This window comes from Podarcis liolepis (genome assembly GCF_965112155.1).
Source record: "Podarcis liolepis genome assembly, chromosome: 14".
Lineage (NCBI taxonomy): Eukaryota > Metazoa > Chordata > Lepidosauria > Squamata > Lacertidae > Podarcis > Podarcis liolepis.
The window spans coordinates 42,564,353-42,584,943 of record NC_139569.1 but is presented as its reverse complement, the minus strand read 5'-3'; the positions used below and the strand labels follow the sequence as shown (position 1 = coordinate 42,584,943).

The window sequence follows — 20,591 nt, the reverse complement described above, 5'->3', positions numbered from 1 at the left end:
AAACCATGGAGGTTCATTTTTGGGTCCTACTTGGGTGAACATTCATGATGTATCAAGATGGTGCATCACAAATTAATGGTGCTTCTTTTTCCATAGGTGGAATACTTCTCTTGGTGGTGGGTAGCTAAAGGACATTCAGGGGTGTGGGTCATATTAAAGCCTCTCCCAAGGGTCTTTTTTAACATTCCTGGCCAGGAGTAAGGAGAGAAGCTGCATGTAAATGGAAGCCCTCCTCCAAACTTGGATAAACTGTGCATCCTGGACTCCTCCGCATTAGGGGAATGATCCAGGTACAGGGTGCTTCAATCCCATTGATATCAAATAAATACAAACACAAACCTAAGTGTTTAAGATCCATTGAGTCCAGCAATGTCACTCTGCTTTTCAACCATCATTTTCACAGCAGCATACAATACACATTCCTAGCATAAGTTATCAACTAAAACTTCTGAAAGGAATTATTAATTCAGAACTGTGTAGCAAGATTACCTTCCCAAATGTCCAATGTAAGAAGACCATTTCAGTCTGCTTACGAAATGCTATGTAAACCAGAGCTCAATGAGGAAGTGAGTTCCACAGGTCCAGGGCAACTGTAGAAAAGGTTGTGTTATACCTGGTATTCACAGAAATTGACTCACTCTTGCCTCTTAGATTACCTCAAATCTAGAGAGAGGGTTCGTGTCTGTGGAGTTACACCCCAACACTATAAAGCTGATGTTTTTAAGATACTTGTAACTGTATTTGGTGTGACTGGACATTACAAAGCACGGATGAAGTGGATTTGGGACACTTCCAGTAGAACTTCCACCTGCGACTGTAGCAAAGTGCTAAACCAGTCTGCAGTAGTCAGAAATTTTTAAAATAAAAAAATTCCTTCCAGTAGCACCTTAAAGACCAACTAAGTTAGTTCTTGGTATGAGCTTTCGTGTGCATGCACACTTCTTCAGATACCTGAAGAATACTGAAGAAGATACCTGAAGAAGTGTATCTGAAGAAGTGTGCATGCACACGAAAGCTCATACCAAGAACTAACTTAGTTGGTCTTTAAGGTGCTACTGGAAGGAATTTTTTTATTTTGACTATGGCAGACCAACACGGCTACCTATCTACTACAGAAATTTTTAAGAACATGAAGTTATTTACCAAACTAACTACAGTCATACCTCAGGTTAAGAACTTAATTCTTTCTGGAGGTCCATTCTTAACCTGAAACTGTTCTTAACCTGAGGTACCACTTTAGCTAATGGGGCCTCCTGCTGCCGCCACGCCACCGCTACATGATTTCTGTTCTCATCCTGAAGCAAAGTTCTTAACCCGAGGTACTATTTCTGGGTTAGTGGAGTCTGTAACCTGAAGTGTCTGTAACCTGAAGCATCTGTAACCTGTGGTACCACTGTATACATTGAATTAAGCAAAATCTATAGAATTCTGGAACATGAAAGCATACAAAATAGGGACAACTTAACAGCATGTTCTTTTTTATCCTGCATAACAGAACACTGCATTATTAAATTACACCAGCAACAGCATCATTTATGTTGGTTCATTATTCAAGAACACCCTGACTAACCAATTTCTAATGCAATGCACAATTGCACTTTCCAATTGTCTTTCCTTGCTATTAAATCACTTTCTTCAGACAGTTTTCAGCACTGGAGCTGTCCAAAAAGGAATGTGTTTTTACAGAGGTAGCTGATTGTTGGCACAGGTCTGCCAAAAGTAACGCTAATTTAAAGGATTCATCTATTGCCCGTCCCCGTCCCAACTTATATTCGGGATATTAATTTAAAAATAGGAATTCCATGATAGAAATATATTAAAAAGGGAGAACATTTAACAACACTTACAAAATTGTTGTGAACTGCCCTGAGATCTATGGCTGAAAGGCGCTATACAAACTTAATAAATAAAAAAATTAAAAATTAAAAATCAAGCTATATTCTCAATTAAATAAACAGCATTAAGTGTGTGACATCTAGCAAAAGGGTCTGGTGCATATGTAAAAATTCTATACCTCTCAACTACTGTTAAGAGACTAGGAATATCCTCTAATTCACACAATATCCTTCAGTGTTAACCACAGTTTCATTATTTTTACACTAACATTAACTATGTTTGGCCAGGGTTTGAAGCTGGTTTTGCAAAACATGTTAAAAGTAGCCACAATTTGCATTAATGTCAGAGCAGATGTAATGCCATGCTATCTACAGTATAACACAGAAAAAGGAAGTGGGTGAATTGTTAAAGAGGGAAAAGAGGATGGGCCACACAAGTCTGTAAGACACTTCCGGTTTCTTCACCACAATTAAAAGCTTGGAAAACAGTGTGTCTGTTGAAAGCCTGAAATCAGCCAGCTTGCTTTCACTGGTTGCAGATACATCATCATATTGTTCCTATATAAAACATATCCAAACTTATTAACATATAAAAAAGCAAATTAATACATTTTTAAGGCCACAGCGGCAAAAAGCCCTCTAAAATTCACAATACAGAAAGAGAAGGCAATGTAACAACAGTAAGTAGCTACATCAACTATTAAAAGTGTTGGACAGTAATTTTTTTAAAAGTTGCTGCAAGCCAAATTTGCCTGCTAGGAGCATTCCATATTGGAGACCCTTAAAGCCAAATATATTATAGCACTAGCTATGATACATTGCATTTCACGATCCCATACTCTCCCCCGTTCTGCCCTGCCCACTCTTCCAACCTTCTCCTCAATCTTTATCCACCTGATTAGTTTTTGACTGGCTCATCTTCAGACAAAGGTGTTGTGGCTGTCCTGATTTAGCTGTCCTGATATCCTAGCAGGGTATGGGGAGCCTTGGACCTGGAAGCTGAGTACTAAAGGACTCAGGAGACCAGAGTTCTACAGTCTGTGAATGATTTCCAATAAATTAAACTGTCTGCAGTACCTGGACACTTCAGTCTTTGATTGACACCTTGTTGGCAAAGACTGCGTCAATGGTTTTGGAGCCTTTGGATGAAAGCTACAGAACCACCTGTTGCTTATAGGTGATGAAGTTGAGTTGGCAGGAGACTGAATCATCAGATGTACTTACTGCACAACCACTCCTATATCTTGCTATGTAATGCCAGGCAGGCTTATGTTACCTGCCCATAATAAACGGTGGAAAACCCAGAAGCACAGTTAATGTAAATCCAGTAATTTAATAACCTTATGAGCTTTGTAATCCACACATTGGCAATATTACATATTTTAGTGGTCATTTGCTTTGCACTATTTCCCATGCAAGTGTTTGTTCTGCCAAATTCCACAAGGACAGGGATGGGCCATAGCTCATAGAGTGCATGTGTTGCATGCAACAGGTCTCAAGTTCAGTCCCTAAGCACTTCCAAGCAGAGTTAAGAAAGACACCCACTTGAAACCCTGCCAGTCAGTGTAGACTATATTGAGCATGATGGTCCAATGGTCTGACTCAGTAAAAGGCAGCTTCCTTTGTCAATCACAAAAGGTAAAGGGTAAAGGGACCCCTGACCATTAGGTCCAGTCACAACGACTCTGGGGTTGCAGTGCTCATCTCACTTTATTGGCCGAGGGAGCCGGCGTACAGCTTCCGGGTCATGTGGCCAGCAAGACTAAGCCGCTTCTGGCAAACCAGAGCAGTGCACGGAAACGCCATTTACCTTCCCGCGGGAGCAGTACCTATTTATCTACTTGCACTTTGATGTGCTTTCGAACTGCTAGGTTGGCAGGAGCAGGGACCGAGCGACGGGAGCTCACCCTGTCTCAGGGATTATAACTGCTGACCTTCTGATCAGCAAGCTCTAGGCTCTGTGGTTTAGACCACAGCGCCACCCGTGTCCCTAAAAGCTCTTTATTTCCAACAGCTTCAGACGTAATAATCCTGGTCTAATAAGCTGTGCTGCATTGACCTCAGAACAAGCTTGCCCAGCTTCAGTGACACTATCTTAGTTTCTTAAACCAGATTCCCAATTCACATGGCACAGGAAACTGTGGTTTAAGAAACTAAGAGACCTTTGCTTAAGGCTTAAGCTGAGTGCGCCAAGGAAGGAGGGAAGCAGAGACACAAGGTGTCAGTGCAAGGGCAGACAACTCATTCACAGGTTAATAAAACTTGGTTTATCAGACTAGGATCATTACATGTAAACCAGGACACTGTTTTGCAAATGGCTGGCAGAAACAATATTCTTGCAGTAGAATACATCTCAAGAGCCAAATACAGATTCACACAGAGACACTGGAAAAAGTGCAAAAAGCTTTGGTCAAAGTAACTATAGCTTCTTGTTCCTTGGCTAAACGGACAAAACATTAAAGAAAACTGCCCTGAGTAATTCCCAATATCTGTGAGAAAGAAAATTCCGATGGTTTCACTTAGCATTAGGGTCACTGGCGTTCTAACGAAGAGGTGGGGAACCTCTGGACCTCCAGAGATTATTGGACTACAACTCCCACAATCCTTTACCATAAGCCATGCTGGTTGGGGTTTATGAAAGCTGGGAGTTCAGCAACATCAGGAGGGTCACTAGTGTCTCACTATGAATCTAAACAGGAACAAAGACAATTGCAGGGATGACTAAACTATTCCCAAAACGCTCATATCTGTCAGGTTGCACAGGACAGAGATGGCGAAAGTTAAGGACTCCCAAGTCATGCACAGAGATGGAAGGTGGAAGCTGACTTGTTTTAAAAACAGTAACTGGCACAGCTTGCACCACCAATATGATGTCCAAACAACAGATGAATGATAGGCCTGGGAAGTCTAGCCATCTTAGGATCAGTTGCAGCATGACTGTTTGATGTTTTTAATACCCTCACAAAGCAGAATCATCATTCTGCTCACGCTACTGTTTAACGGAGGACTTAATATCCCTAAACTACCAGAGATCAGCATTCTACAGTGTTCTGCTAAAGGGGATGCTTGCTACCTTTGCAAAAATCCCGCCCACTCCATTGCAGAGTCAGCAAGATCGACTGTCCTCAGTGGGATAGAAGGAGAAATTCCAGGTCTGCAGCGCAGAACTTGGGGCTGCCTGCAGCTACCTTTCCTTCACCTCTTTATTTGTGTGGTGGTTCCAGTAGGTACCTAGCAAGCAGAACCCCAGGCTTATTGGGGAAGACATACACATCAGTAAGCCCATATTGACAAAGGAAATGCCCTGCGTGGAAGAATAAAATATGGGGCAAATGTCAAAGCATCTCTCAAGTAGAGATGAAGATTTACTTGTTTCACCTTCATCCAACTGCAGCCATGTAGCACTCCAATTCCACGCTTGTTGCTCTGACCTTGCAACTCCTCTCCTAAAATCCCTTCCAGGGCTTCCTGTCCACTCCCTGATCCTGTGCAATCTTCCTCATCTTTAACCACCCCCCTTGCATGGCCTTTCTTATCTATCTTCACTTATTTCCCAACACATCCCTTCCAGTGACCTTTGCCCACACAGCTCTACCTGAAATGATTTTGTCTTGCTGCCCCTTAAGGGTGGAACCACCACCGTTGTGCGATCACCTCTCTTATTTCTTTAAACGTCTCCTCAAAACAGTAACGTATTGAGAACTTTCCCAGGAGTCCCTTTACCTAATTTACCTAATTGTAACTCCAGGTTCTTTGTAAAGCACCATGTATATAGATGGGGCTGCACAGATTAATAATAATAATGAAGCCAACAAAATTACTTTCAATAGCATCTTGTAGGATAGAGGAGTCTGGGGCAGGTAAACCTGGATATTACGAAAAGGTGAGGGTTGGTGCATTTGTTTTTTCTGGTTTAATAGGGAAGAGAGAGAGGGATTGTGATAAAAGGGGGCAATTCCTTAATTATAAGGATCTCTATTTGCTGCAATCATTCATATGGTGACTGCCAATGTCTTGCCTCCTTTCTAATTGCTTGTAGACACAATATATAATTTAAACACTGAGAGTCTGATAGTTCAGACCACCAGAAAACTAAGTCTCTGTGGCATGAGATAGCTTACTGCATTCAAGCAATAAAACCACTCAACAAACAATGGCTCTTTTTTAAAAAGATCATTTTTTGGAGAATCACAGCAAAGAAAGACCTTGAGGCATTGTCATTTACAACCTGGGCTGGCGTAGATTACAACACACACATCTAATACAATTATTTTACACTTTCCAATCATGATTTCAGCCCCCCCCCCCCGAGTTCCTTAAACAGAACATACATATAAGAAAACCAGCAATGCCAAGAATGATCTATGAAATCAATCCATCTCTCCTCTCCTTCAGCCTCACGGTCTCTGGCCTGTGCTGTTAGCAAACTGGCATTAAAACAGTACGTATCCCAAAGATCTGCAGTAAGAGTCTGTTCATTTTTATAACGATCAAAATTTGGAGAAAGCATTCAGACAAAAATGGCTACACAATATGCAGCCCACATATTATTAGATGAATTCCACTGTGATGAAATAAATACTACGGAGTACGGTTTTTATGAATGTCACAGGAAGCAGTGGCTGTGCAGTGTCCTTAGACGTCAGTAGAGCTGCATAGCAGCAGAAATAAATACTCTGGGGTGAATACCTATACTTTATTTTCTTGGCAGAATTGTTATTAAAAGGGCAAAACTGTGTGAAACCATTTCTGAATAGAAAGGTTTTTCAACAGGCCCCCAAAGTGTCTGAGAAATAGATGCTATAATCAGAATAACTTTGACAAAAATTACTTCAGGCTTGTATATGTCACAAGGACTAACATGCCCAGTCTCCTCACCTCCAAACGCTAATTATTATTATTGTTGTTGTTGTTTTTAACTGCTCAAAAACTCCTAAAAAGGAACACTTTTTTGCACAAGCTGTTAGGTACAAGATCCCTCCCACTTTCATTTATTATTAGCAAAGGAAGTTATATTCCATTCAGTTGCAAAGCTCATCCACAGCTAGCCCAGGAAACATTTATCACAGGTAAGGTGTCTTCAGCCAGCTACGTGTTGCTTGACTACAGCTCCCATAATCCCTGATCGCCAGCCATGTTGGCTGGGGCTGATGGGAGTTGGAGTCCAGCAACACCTGAAGGGCCACAGGTCTTCTATCCCTGATTTAAGCAGGCTTTTGCAACCACATAACTTTTCATTACAAGACGGACCAGGGTATTTTCTGCATTATGCGATTTTCTCACTTAAAAGACTTGCATCAAGAAAGTCAGACTATGCGCATTGCCTCCACCGTTCTCTCCCAGGGTACTCTGGGGAAAAGAAATGTACCCTAAATCTTTACCACTCACCACCAGTGGGGCTAAGGACATTATTACATCATAAACAAACGCAAGGAAGTGAAGAGATTATGCAGCTCAGCCTGGAAGGACAGCCAGGACTGACCAACGACACTATTTATTTCCACAGGCCTTTACTTTAGAAGTTACAGCCCCTGCCTTCCCATGCCTAAAAAGACAGGCATCAACACCACTGGTAGGAAAGGAGAAGATATATTACCAACCAACACCCCCCCCCCATAAGACTGCCAAGTTTTCAAGAAGGCCTGTTAACAGCAGTCATGAAGCAGTTGCATGATTCAGTTGTTGATTTCTGCGGATCAAAGCTCATGTAAAGGCAAGGGGGCAGGCCAGAGCGGTTTAGTGACCACTTGGCAATGCTGTCATCCCCCCCAACACACACACACACCCCAACCATCCTATAATTCCCTCACCCTGTTGGGAAGCACCTGCCAGCTCCCTCACCTTGCCACTAAAGCCACAAATATATAATGCTGTTTTAAAAAGGAAGTAAATAGGATACACACACAGGTACACTATTTTAGTTAGCAAGGGCAGGTCATAGAATCCTAGAACCGTAGAGGCGGAAGGGACCACGTGGGTCATCTAGCCCAACCCTTTGCAATACAGAAACCTTCCGCCCAAATTTGGGGCTCGAACCTATAACACTGAAATTAAGAGTCTCATACTCTACCAGCTGGGCAATGCATGCCTCCCTGATCCGATACACACCTTAGATAAATATATAGATACATCCATTATTATGGAATATAAATAGAGATTCGGTACTTCAGACACGTCAGAGCTGTGGTTCCCAACATGGGGCACGTGCCCCACAGGAGGGCAATTTGATTTTTAGGGGGGGGGCAATTCCAGAATGAGTTATTAACAGTGAATGGTCTTTTAGGCTTCCTCCACGTGAATGAGAGTTCACTTTTTGAATAATAAGAATTATATGTCACGCAGAGGGGGGCATCAAGATTTTAGAGATGCTTAGGTGGGGCATGGCCAAAAAAAGGTTGGGAACCACTGCGTCAGAGGAATATCCATGTTGGGTTGCATCCAACTAAGTCAGAGTGGATATGTTAGGTGTGCATTAATTTCAGTTGGCCTAATTTGGGTTGGACTAGCACCGAATACCACCCACAGGTATATTATACATTACAGTAGAGTACAGTATAAAGATTCAAAACCTTTTGGGTCAAGGTCCAGCCGAATTTTGTGGACAAATATGCAGACAGCGTAACAACGTAACACTACATCATAGTATATTTAAGTATATTATAGTATACAGATTCAAAACCTTTTGGGACAAGGTCCAGCTGAATTTTGTGGACAAGTACGCAGACAGCATAACATGACATAACATTATATTAGAGTATATTTCAGTATATTATAATATAAAGATTCAAAACCTTTTGGGACAAGGTCCAGCAGAATTTTGCAGACAGGAAAATAATTTTATATAGCATATACAAGCACACAGACATACACACCAGGGCACGGAAACCAGACCAAAAATAGCCTTTTTGGGGGGGGGGAGAATAGAAATTTTCAGTGCCCCACCCAGACCCCGAAGGCAGAAAGCCTGGCAGGACGACGAGGGTGGCTTCTTCTGCATCTCCTTTGGGTGCCACCCTCTCTCTCCTCGCCTTCCCTCCCTTGACCCTCCGCCTCAGGACGGCTCCGTCCCTCACCGTGAACGGGGTGTCCTCGACGCTGCCCACCGAGTAGCAGTTGTCTCCCGGGTTGACGGCGCCGGTGAGCACCTGGTGCAAATGCATCGCTGCTGCTGCTGCTTCGGCCTCCGGCGGCCGCCCGCCCAACCGGCAGGGATTCCCTCTCCCCTCCGCGAGGGCGAGCGCGGGGATGCGCAGAGAGACCCGGATGGCTTCCGCTCCCCCCCCCTCCTTCCCTCCTCCTCCCTTCCCGCGCTGAGGAAAAAAAAGAAGAAGGGGGAAGCTTCGCTCTCGCAACAAGGGCGCGCGCGGGCGGCGGGCGGGCGCGCGCTCAGCGGCAGCCGCGGCGGCGGCGGTAGGCGGGCAGGTCAAAGAGAGTGATGGGACGGAAGCGGCGTGCGCATGCGCGGGAGGGGGAAAGATGCCGGCTGAGGGACCACCTCCGTCTGAGGGAGGGGCTCCGGACAGGTGAGTCTGGCGGGGGGGAGGGGGGAGGGGGGACCCGCCAGGTAGGGAGACACGCTGTGGAGAAGGGGAAAGGGGAGCCGGGAGGGTGAGATTTAGCGCAGCAACAACAGCGGGGATGGCCGCCTCTTCGGCAAGCAGGAGTTTGTTCCCTGAGGGCGCGGTCACACACTCGGCGTTTAAAGCGCGACGGTGCCGCTTTAAAACAGCCGCGGCTCTTCTTCTCAAAGGGTTCTGGGAGTTGTAGTTCGTTGAGGATGCTGGGAGTTGATAAGGAGACACACGCACACCACATTTTCTTTTTTAAAAATGTATTTTTTATTATTATTATTATTATTATTATTATTATTATTATTATTATCAGTGGTTTTTTTCTTGGGGGGGACGCATACCCCTAAACATTTTAATATATAAAAAAATATTTTTAAGTCCAGTAGGACCTTAGAGACCAACGAAGTTTGTTCTTGGTACAGTGGACGCTCGGGTTGTGAACGTGATCGGTGTGGGATGCACGTTCGCAACCCGCAGCATTCACAACCTGCGTCTGTGCATGCGCGGGTTGCGATTCAGCGCTTCTGCGCATGCGTGACCGCCAAAACCCAGAAGTAACCTGTTCCGGTACTTACAGATTTCGGCGGTCCGCAACCCAAAAAAACATAACCTGAAGCGGCTGTAACCTGAGGTATGACTGTATAAGCGTTCGTGTGCATGCACACAAAAGCTTATACCAAGAACAAACTTAGTTGGGTGCTACTGGACAATTTTTTTTAATTTTCTATATATATTTCGACTGTGGCAGACCAACACGGCTACCCACCTGAATCTAGAATCCTAAACATTTTGTGAATCTTTGTACTTTTGTCTATTTACTGTATTTATTTTTCCAGATTTGAACTATACAATGGTGATTTTCTTGAGTCAAAATGAGAGTTCCCCTAAACATTTTTAAAGAAAAAAAGCACTGATGATGATTATTTTATTTTGACAAAGAAATAAGAATAAATAAGAATAAGAATGTGCACCCCACCACCAAGACCATTCCATTGTAACCGTCCAACCTCCCAAAGTTTCAACACCTATTGCGATGGTTTGATCCCTTTCCATTTTAAAAGTACAAATTCTACAAACACCTTCTGTATCTCCTCAAAATCATTTCTCCTGTGTATTACCTGTATGGGACACGTTAATTTATCATTAATAGCTATATGCCACACCTCTTTATAGCATTCTTCCATTTTATATTCTGCTTGCCCCTTCCACTTCCTAGCTATCATAATTCATGCAGCTGTCATTAAATTTGCTCACACATTTTCTTTCTTGCTTGGAGGAATGGGTGAAAAGCTTGTCTGTGGTTTGGCTTTGGTAGGAAATAGTGGCAAGAGCAATGCGACAAGTGGCTGGCTTTGTGTTGTGTATTGCAGCTGTTATTCTTTCATATATATATATATATATATATATATATATATATATATATATATATATGTTTTCGTAGATTTTCACGGGTACAGGAATGCAGGTTTTGGTGTCCTCGGGTGTCTTCCCGTGTAAAAGTTGGGGTGTCTAGGCGACGTTTCGACGAGGTCTCACTCGTCATCTTCAGGCTGGTGCTTTCGGCTTCTTGTTACTGGAACAGAGCGGGATCTCAGTGTTTGAGTTCCTATAAATACTGTAGAGGGGTGTGGTGTATTGCCTCAAAAGTTCTGGGCAGAGGGGAAGTTCCCAGGCTAGTGTTCTTTTCTTCTTTTGTTCCTTAATTACTTGAGGGATATCTTGAGTGATTACTTGAGTGATATTCTGAGTACCACTTAGGTGGGTCATTAGGTGTGGATTAGTTGCTAAAGCCTTCGTGTCTTGACCTCTTGAATTTGTGAAGAGTTTTTCTGGGAAGATGGCTGTACTGCACTTAGTTGTGCTTTGGCTTGGCTTCGTGTATAGGGGCGAGCTGTGGTTTTGTGCCCTGTGCCAGCCAGATCTGTGTAGGGATTGCAGGGGGGTGCAGCATCCGGAGGTGCCACTATGGTTTGGTTACTGGATGGTGTCTGTAATTTATCTGTGGAGAGGGTCTGGGTTTGGGTCTGGTGTGGTTGATTGGTGGTGGCGTTCTGTGTGCCTCTGGATCTGGTGTCGGTTTTTGTGGGGAGGGCTAATTTCCAGATGTCTGGCAGGCGGGACGTGTCGTCACGCTTGTTCATGTTGTGAGGGTGTTTCTCTATCTCGATGGCTTCCATGATTATTCTCTTGTGGTGATGTTCCATGTTAAAGAGCAATTTGGAATCTGCAAAATTAATTTCGTGTCCTGTTTCTTTCATGTGTTGGAAAAGAGAGGAAGATTTTTCTTCTTTTTTTGACGGCATTCTTGTGTTCTGCGATACGTGCATTTATTCGTCTGTTTGTTTGTCCAATGTACGTGGCTGGGCAGACTTTGCAGGGTATTTCATAGACCCCTTGGTTTTCCAACTGGATTTTATCTTTGGGGTTTCTGAGGATATTGGCTATTTTTTTGGTTGGTGCAAAAGGCTGTTTTGATATTGTGTTTATGGAGGATTTTGCTAATTTTATCTGTAGTGCCCTTGATATAAGGAAGGAGGGCCATGCCATTGTTTTCTTCTGTGTCTTGGTGTCTTCGCAAATCTGTACATGGAACACTTTGAAACCAATGCTTTAGACAAGTCAGAACACAAACCCAAACTTTGGCTCAGATATGTTGACGACACCTTTGTAATTTGGCCACACGGGAAAGAAAAACTAGATAGCTTCCTCACACATCTCAACAGCCTACACCCCAAAATACAATTCACTATGGAAATAGAAGCCAACAACCAGCTTCCCTTCCTTGACGTCCTAATCTACAAAAAACCTGATGGCTCCCTAGGACACACTATCTACCGGAAAAAAACACACACCAACCGCTACTTACATGCTCAATCACACCACCACCCTGCACAAATAAACTCCGTAGCCAAGACCCTCATCTCCAGAACCAAACGCCTGACTGACAAAGACCACTTGACAACTGAGTTACAGAATCTCTCAAATGTGTTAATCGCCAATGGATACCAGCAAAACAGGGTTACGAAGCTAATCCAAAAAGAAACACCCCCCAAAAACCAAGACACAGAAGAAAACAATGGCATGGCCCTCCTTCCTTATATCAAGGGCACTACAGATAAAATTAGCAAAATCCTCCATAAACACAATATCAAAACAGCCTTTTGCACCAACCAAAAAATAGCCAATATCCTCAGAAACCCCAAAGATAAAATCCAGTTGGAAAACCAAGGGGTCTATGAAATACCCTGCAAAGTCTGCCCAGCCACGTACATTGGACAAACAAACAGACGAATAAATGCACGTATCGCAGAACACAAGAATGCCGTCAAAAAAGAAGAAAAATCTTCCTCTCTTTTCCAACACATGAAAGAAACAGGACACGAAATTAATTTTGCAGATTCCAAATTGCTCTTTAACATGGAACATCACCACAAGAGAATAATCATGGAAGCCATCGAGATAGAGAAACACCCTCACAACATGAACAAGCGTGACGACACGTCCCGCCTGCCAGACATCTGGAAATTAGCCCTCCCCACAAAAACCGACACCAGACCCAGAGGCACACAGAACGCCACCACCAATCAACCACACCAGACCCAAACCCAGACCCTCTCCACAGATAAATTACAGACACCATCCAGTAACCAAACCATAGTGGCACCTCCGGATGCTGCACCCCCCTGCAATCCCTACACAGATCTGGCTGGCACAGGGCACAAAACCACAGCTCGCCCCTATACACGAAGCCAAGCCAAAGCACAACTAAGTGCAGTACAGCCATCTTCCCAGAAAAACTCTTCACAAATTCAAGAGGTCAAGACACGAAGGCTTTAGCAACTAATCCACACCTAATGACCCACCTAAGTGGTACTCAGAATATCACTCAAGTAATCACTCAAGATATCCCTCAAGTAATTAAGGAACAAAAGAAGAAAAGAACACTAGCCTGGGAACTTCCCCTCTGCCCAGAACTTTTGAGGCAATACACCACACCCCTCTACAGTATTTATAGGAACTCAAACACTGAGATCCCGCTCTGTTCCAGTAACAAGAAGCCGAAAGCACCAGCCTGAAGATGACGAGTGAGACCTCGTCGAAACGTCGCCTAGACACCCCAACTTTTACACGGGAAGACACCCGAGGACACCAAAACCTGCATATATATATATATATATATATATATATATATATATATATGGGAGGGTGTTCAGTTGAGTTGGGTAACTCTTTTAACAGCCAAGTCAGTTATGTAATAGCCGTAATCAACTTTTCAAAAAAAAAAAAGCGTATACTGTTGGGGGAATGGATGGACAAGTGCAAACAAATAACATGAAATATACTCAGAGTCGCAAAGTGATTTCATGCTCTTTATTCAGCTCATAGTGGTGAGGAGGAATGAATGAAAGTCCCCTCACAGTATCTGCTTTATATACATTATTTACACAATGGGCTGCACATGATTGGCTAATTCCGGAATTCTACTGTAAGCCAATCAGGTTGTGGATTCACTTCTATCTGGAGCAGGATTGGGTGGTTCCTGCCAACCAATCATACTGCTGCATTGTTCTAGGACCAATCAGACTGTTGCATTCTGAATCCTATTGTTCTAGGACCAATCAGACTGCTGCATTTTGGATCCTATTGTTCTAGGACCAAACAGACTGCTGCAGTTTGGATCCTATTCAACTCAGTACATAACATAACAAATGTTGGGAACGGATGAAAACTTATATAGTAATCATCAGGCATGGTGCCATATAACAACAACAACAACATAAAAATCTCCATTTAATATTACAGATTCAAGAAAAGAGATGACACATAAGGAAAGAAAAATAACAACTCAAGAGACTTTAAACAGATCCTTTTAGACACAAACGGCGGAGATCGATCATGTTCTTGGATGTTGACAAAGGTCACAAAATCAAACCAAACAAATACAAACTTATTTCCATTTATTGTTTACAGCTACGTAAATGTTGCTATATTTTTGTAATTTTGTCAATCCTTTGTTGTTGTAAGTTGCCTTGAGTGTGGTTTAACTAAGGAATGGTGACATACAAGTAAATGTTGATGGTGTGGTGTGTTGCTGGCTCCCAGAGGGCACATTAGATTTGTAGACTACTTGAACACTTTTGCTTTTGTGATTAAATTAAAAGCAATTTGAAGCCTGTATGTTTTCTTTCTTTCAAGCTCTGGAACAATCAAGTCCCAAGGATAATAAACATTTATGGAATTGGTTTCTGGATGGCAGTAGCTGGCTTAAGGATAAAACAAAGGTTGGGTTTGTTTACAAAGGACTTTAAAATGTCAGCTTTTAAAGGTGAAGACTAGTGACCTCCAGACTTTGAGAACGATGAATCAAGTTTAAAATTACCGTATTTTTTGCACCATAACACTCACTTTTTTCCTCCTAAAAAGTAAGGAGAAATGTCTGTGCGTGTTATGGAGGGAATGCCTACAGGTGGCATGCCTACGGATTTTCCTCCTCTAAAAACTATGTGCGTGTTATGGTCGGGTGCGTGTTATAGAGCGAAAAATACGGTACATGGTCAAGTCAGTGTCAAGGGGAGAATTGCCTAGGTGAGAAATAACTTTGCAATCCAGTACTGTATATGCAATTTATCATAGCTTCAAAGTAAAGTTTTTGGTTTTTGATTTGAGTTCTCAAAAACTTTTTTTTAAAAAAATAAGCAGCTAAAGTTCCTGTAGTCTAGGAATATATTTCCAGCGTGTCATCAGGAAAGGGATTTTTTGGGAACAGTAATGTTAATTTTCCTAATACTTTGTTAATGAGTTTCTTTCTCTGAAGTCTATGGGAATTTCGTCATATGCTGCCTGCCGTAAAATCAGACATCATGAGTGGTGGGATTATGAACCTTTAATAAATAAAGTAGATGAAAGGAAAGAAATGAAAGGAAGGCGGTCCAGCGCTGAGGGCCTTCTGGCAGTTCCCTCCCTGTGAGAAGTGAGGTTACAGGCAACCAGGCAGAGGCATAGCTGTCAACTTTTCCCTTTTCTTGCAAGGAATCCTATTCGAAATAAGGGAATTTCCCTTTAAAAAAAGGAAAATGTTGACAGCTATGGGCAGAGGGCCTTCTTGGTAGCGGCGCCCACCCTGTGGAACGCCCTCCCACTAGATGACAAGGGAAACGAACAACTATCTGATTTTTAGAAGACATCTGAAGGCAGCCCTGTTTAGGGAAGTTTTTAAAGTTTAATGTTTCATTGTGTTTTTAATATCCTGTTGGAAGCCGCCCAGAGTGGCTGTGGAGACCCAGCCAGATGGGCGGGGTATAAGTAATTATTGATTGATTGATTGATTGATTGATTTGATTGATAAGCCTTTGTCAGCAAAAGTTAGGAATGATTACAGCCAGCTCAGAAAACAAAGCACCATAATGCTGCTCCTGTAAATATAGTGACACATGTGGACAGATATACATTTACATACATTTACAGTATGTTTAAATACTGTACAGTATTAAATACAGAATGTGGTTAACCTTCACTACAGACCTGGGAGAGGGCATTCTCTGTGGCAGCTGCTAAGTTGTGGAATTCCTTCTCTACAAAGGTGTGTTTTGCTTCTTCATTAAAAAGCTCTCAGGGAATTCTGAAAACAGAACTCCAGCCTTTGACCTCCGAGACATATGTTTTCAGGGCCTATCTGATTTCTGTGGCCACAATCTCTTTTAAGTGTTTTCAATTATGAAGTGGAAATTGTTGTAACCCTGCAACCTGCTGGTGAAGGTTGTGCAATATTAATAATATCATGGAGTAAAGAAATGCCCAAGGTGATTGAAAAGAAAGCAATAAAATAAAGACATCATCCAACAAGACACAGGAGAAAAAACAGCAACTCATGCTGCCCACTGAAATGCGCTAAATTAAATCAGACCAATATTAAAGCACTTAAATTATTTTTTCCCTTTTCTTTTTTTAAAGTTGGCTATCCTGCCTGGGTTAGGGGATGCAGGTGGCGCTGTGGGTTAAACCACAGAGCCTAGGACTTGCCGATCAGAAGGTCGGTGGTTCGAATCCCTGTGACGGGGTGAGCCCCCGTTGCTCAGTCCCTGCTCTTGCCAACCTAGCAGTTCAAAAGCACGTCAAAGTGCAAGCAGATAAATAGGTACTGCTCCGGTGGGAAGGTAAACAGCGTTTCCGTGCACTGCTCTGGTTCGCCAGAAGCGGCTTAGTCATGCTGGCCACATGACCCGGAAGCGGTACACCGGCTCCCTCGGCCAATAAAGTGAATCATAAAATCATAGAGTTGGAAGAGACCACAAGGGCCATCGAATCCAACCCCCTGCCAAGCAGGAAACACCATCAGAGCACTCCTGACATATGGTTGTCAAGCCTCTGCTTAAAGACCTCCAAAGTAGGAGACTCCACCACACTCCTTGGCAGCAAATTCCACTGTCGAACAGCTCTTACTGCCAGGAAGTTCTTCCTAATGTTTAGGTGGAATCTTCTTTCTTGTAGTTTGGATCCATTGCTCTGTGTCCGCTTCTCTTGAGCAGCAGAAAACAACCTTTCTCCCTCCTCTATGTGACAGTGAGATGAGCGCCGCAACCCCAGAGTCGGTCACGACTAGATCTAATGGTCAGGGGTCCCTTTACCTTTACCTTATCCTGCCTGTAGCCAATAGAGTGGGCTGGTGAGCATCCCACACAAAGCATATGGCTCTATAGCTCCACAGATAATGTGCTCTACTGGTCCAAGCCTTGAAGCTAATGAGTAGAGAACTCATTTGAAGATCAAAGAACACAAGAAGAGCCTGTTGCATCAGGACAATGTCCCTTTTAGTCCAGCATCCTGTTCCCTCTCTCAGTGGCCAACCAGATGCCTGTGGTAAGCCTGTAAGAAGGACCCAAGCATAACATTGTTCTCCCTTTCTGGCAAGTTCCAGCAACTGGTATTCAGACATTTTACTGCCAACAGTGCAGGCAACAGATAGCCAGCCATGATGGCTAGTGGCCATTGAGAGCCTTATCCTCAGTCAGTTTTTGTCTAATCTTTTAAAGCCATCAAAGAGAGGGGGAGGGACAAAGAGCTGAGGAGCTAGTACCTGGAACAGATCTTTCCAAAAAGCAAAATTCTATGGTAGCAAATAAAGGGCAGTTCAGCGCACAGGTTTGTCGCAGAATGTGTGTAGTGGTAAAGCAATGACTCACATTTGTGAATCACCAGGGACCCATCACTTCCATTCATCTGTTGCTAGCTCAGAAAGACAATACTTTTGAATGGAAATAGCTCATAGCCTTTAGATACGAGTCTGTGTGTGATTTCTGGTGGTGATTCATGGTGCCGTTCTTGGAACATAGAATCTTAAGAGTTGGAAGACACCCCGGGGGTTGTCTAGTCCAACCGTCTGCAATGGAGGAATCTCAGCTAGATCTTGGATGACATACGGCTGTCCAACCTCTGCTTAAAAGCCTCCAAAGAAGTAGAGCCCACCACCTCTCATGGGATGGATACTGAAAGTGGACTATAGAGGGGAGGGGGGTCACCACAGCCTTAGATAATGCCCTGGAGCAGATGTGTTGTTGTTGTTTAGTCGTTTAGTGGTGTCTGATTCTTTGTGACCCTGTGGACCAGAGCACGCCAGGCACTCCTGTCTTCCACTGCCTCCCACAGTTTGGTCAAACTCATGCTGGTAGCTTCGAGAACACTGCCCAACCATCTCGTCCTCTGTCGTCCCCTTCTCCTTGTGCCCTCCATCTTTCCCAATATCAGGGTCTTTTCCAGGGAGTCTTCTCTTCTCATGAGGTGGCCAAAGTATTGGAGCCTCAGCTTCACGATCTGTCCTTCCAGTAGAGCAGATGTAGGGAACTTTATCCCTTCTGCAAAAGTGGGCAGAACAACTAATGTTGATTTTGCCTTTCTATGGAAGGCTTGTTTCTATATGCAGTCACCCCTCCCTTTCTATTATCCATCCAGGCAAGCAAGGAGCATCACTGGAGTTCAAAGACACATGCTAGCAAGGCAAAACCACCCAAGGAGCGGGCAAACCAGGGTTGGTGAGACGGGGGTGGGATCCCAAGGACCAGACAGAGGACCAAATTAATCCATTGAGTCTGAGGTCTTCCCAGCCTGGCCCTAGAAGTTGGAACCAATCAATATGTTCCAAGCAGAGCAAAATGATTTGCAAACCTCTCACCTAAACATTGTTTTCTACTTAGTTAGCAAAAAATGCTCTTAGTAATGAATTGTGGTGGTTGTTTTCTTCCTCTTCCACCTTTTGGCTCACAAGCTTTCCATTAGCAAGGGCATCCAATAGATTTAGTCACCGTCTCCTGCCCGCGTGGGCACAGTAAGGATGTTGGGGCGGAGCCCAGTCTCCTGTTACTAAATGATGCTCAAGCTTGCCAGGAATTCTCGTTTCTGTGGCAGTCATAAGATAATTGCTGCAACTTCCACTCTTGGCAAAGTCTTTGAGATGAAAGACTCCCTGGGATACCTGTTCTTTTGGTCCACCACTTTGAGCTGACCTTGGTAACCGATGCAAAAACTGGGGGTACCTGCTTGGTATGGGCAAATCTGTCGATTTCTGTTTCTCTTAGTTTCTCATTTTTTCCAGTCTGAAATTCAGTTCTCCACATTTCCACCTGAGCTTGAGGTTTGTTTGTTTCTAGAGTTCTCATGAAAATGCACCAGGATTTTAGTGTGAATGTTCTATAAAATGGACATTTTGTATGTGGTTTTGCTGAATTTACACATTTTTGCAAAGGGCATTTCCTGTAATATTTCTGCTTCGTCTGACATAATGCATTTCTGCACATCATTTTCACAACATATGCATTTCTATGCATACTTTACCCTAACTTAGTGCATGCATTCTTGTACCCTCTGCTGGATTGCATTGCAAGATTTTGATGAATGCAACTTTCCACGGATGGCTATGTTTCAGGCTTATGTATTATTTCAAGAAGTGCAAATTAGATAGGCTTGTCTTTAAATGCAAACTGGATCAAATTAAACAAACATATGAGGCCACAAAGCAACTCACAAGGTCAGCCCTACCACAAATTTCTCTTAATATGCTTGCATCTGTATGCAATTTTGTCTAATACGTTTTTGCAATGCAAAGCAGTTTTCCCACAATGTAATGCATCGTTTTAATGTGTGTGTGTTTTGTCTAAGGTATGCATTTTATAGACGTTCTGCTCAAGTTCATGCACTTTGTACACATCACTCACATACCCTCTGTTAAGTTGTGGGTGAACATATCAGACGACACAGCAATTCTTCAAACAGCTCTTGTTTATTCACAGGCCAGAACAGAACTGAACTGAAGGGTTCAGCCAGCCAGCTTATATAGAGCTCCACTAGAACGCAACAGTAACCATTTTCTGTAACTATCCAATCACTGAACATCACTTTCGATCCCTTATTTGCATATGTGGACCTGAACTATCTACAGTATCCCCCTGCTGGCCCAGGGTGAGAACTTCAGTACATAACACCCTCCAACATTTCTCTAATGAAAATAGGGATGTCCTATTCAATAATAATAAATTGTGGTGGTGGTGGTAGTATTGGTTTTATTTATACCCCACCTGTCTGACTGGGTTGCATCAGTCACTGGGTGGCTTCTAACATATATAAAAACACAATAAAATATTAAACATTTTTTAAAAACTTCCCTATACAGGGCTGCCTTCAGATGATTGCTAAAGGTTGTATAGTTACTTCTCTCCTTGTCTCAGGGGTCACACAACTCCATACCCTCCAACATTTCTCTGGCAAAAATAGGGACATCCTAAGGAAAAGTAGGACATTCGAGGATCAGATTAAGAAAATGGGAAGGCTGTAAATCCGGGACTGTCCCTGGAAAATAGGGGCACTTGGAGGGCTAGTTAACTCGGCTGGAGAACTGTGTTGCAATTTTTTTTTAATTTTGCATTGTTTCGGTTTGCGTATGGCTTTGGAAGGGTGAATTAAGTAAGGTAATTCACCTTTAAATCTGAACTGAAGCAAATTTCTCTCTATCCCTGTCACCTGGTCCTCTCATGACCCTGATCGCAGCCAGATTTTTATACAGGCCCAGGGTCTTTACGGCGTAGTTGTATACATGCCTCCACAGAAACAAACACAATTCACTTCCATGTGATCTACTCCTCTTAGTGTGATTACTATTGCAGCCTTTGGTTTTTTCCCCAAAAGATATTTATTAAAG

General features: G+C 43.1%; 1 protein-coding gene and 2 long non-coding RNA genes across 13 annotated transcripts in view; 2 read left to right on the top strand and 1 right to left on the bottom strand.

The window, feature by feature from the left end:
* DMXL2 (Dmx like 2) overlaps positions 1-20,591 on the bottom strand; it is a 431,281-nt gene that overhangs the window by 97,082 nt on the left and 313,608 nt on the right. For 5 of the 10 annotated variants that reach the window (XM_083475454.1, XM_083475458.1, XM_083475463.1 and 2 more), the window contains exon 1: positions 8,909-9,131. In XM_083475454.1, coding sequence (XP_083331580.1) covers positions 8,909-8,995 — 87 coding nt within the window. In that variant the 5' untranslated portion in view covers positions 8,996-9,131. Of the gene's footprint in view, positions 1-8,908; positions 9,138-20,591 lie in introns of those variants that run through there. The other 5 variants (XM_083475459.1, XM_083475462.1, XM_083475455.1 and 2 more) reach the window with 3 other exon arrangements.
* The window catches only part of LOC310693682, a 56,261-nt gene that overhangs the window by 24,480 nt on the left and 11,190 nt on the right, over positions 1-20,591 (top strand). The gene's annotated exons all lie outside the window — the stretch shown is intronic.
* Positions 9,239-14,582, top strand: LOC310693709. Its single transcript, XR_014519352.1, has 2 exons — positions 9,239-9,358; positions 14,210-14,582. It is a non-coding gene; the product is annotated as an uncharacterized lncRNA (long non-coding RNA).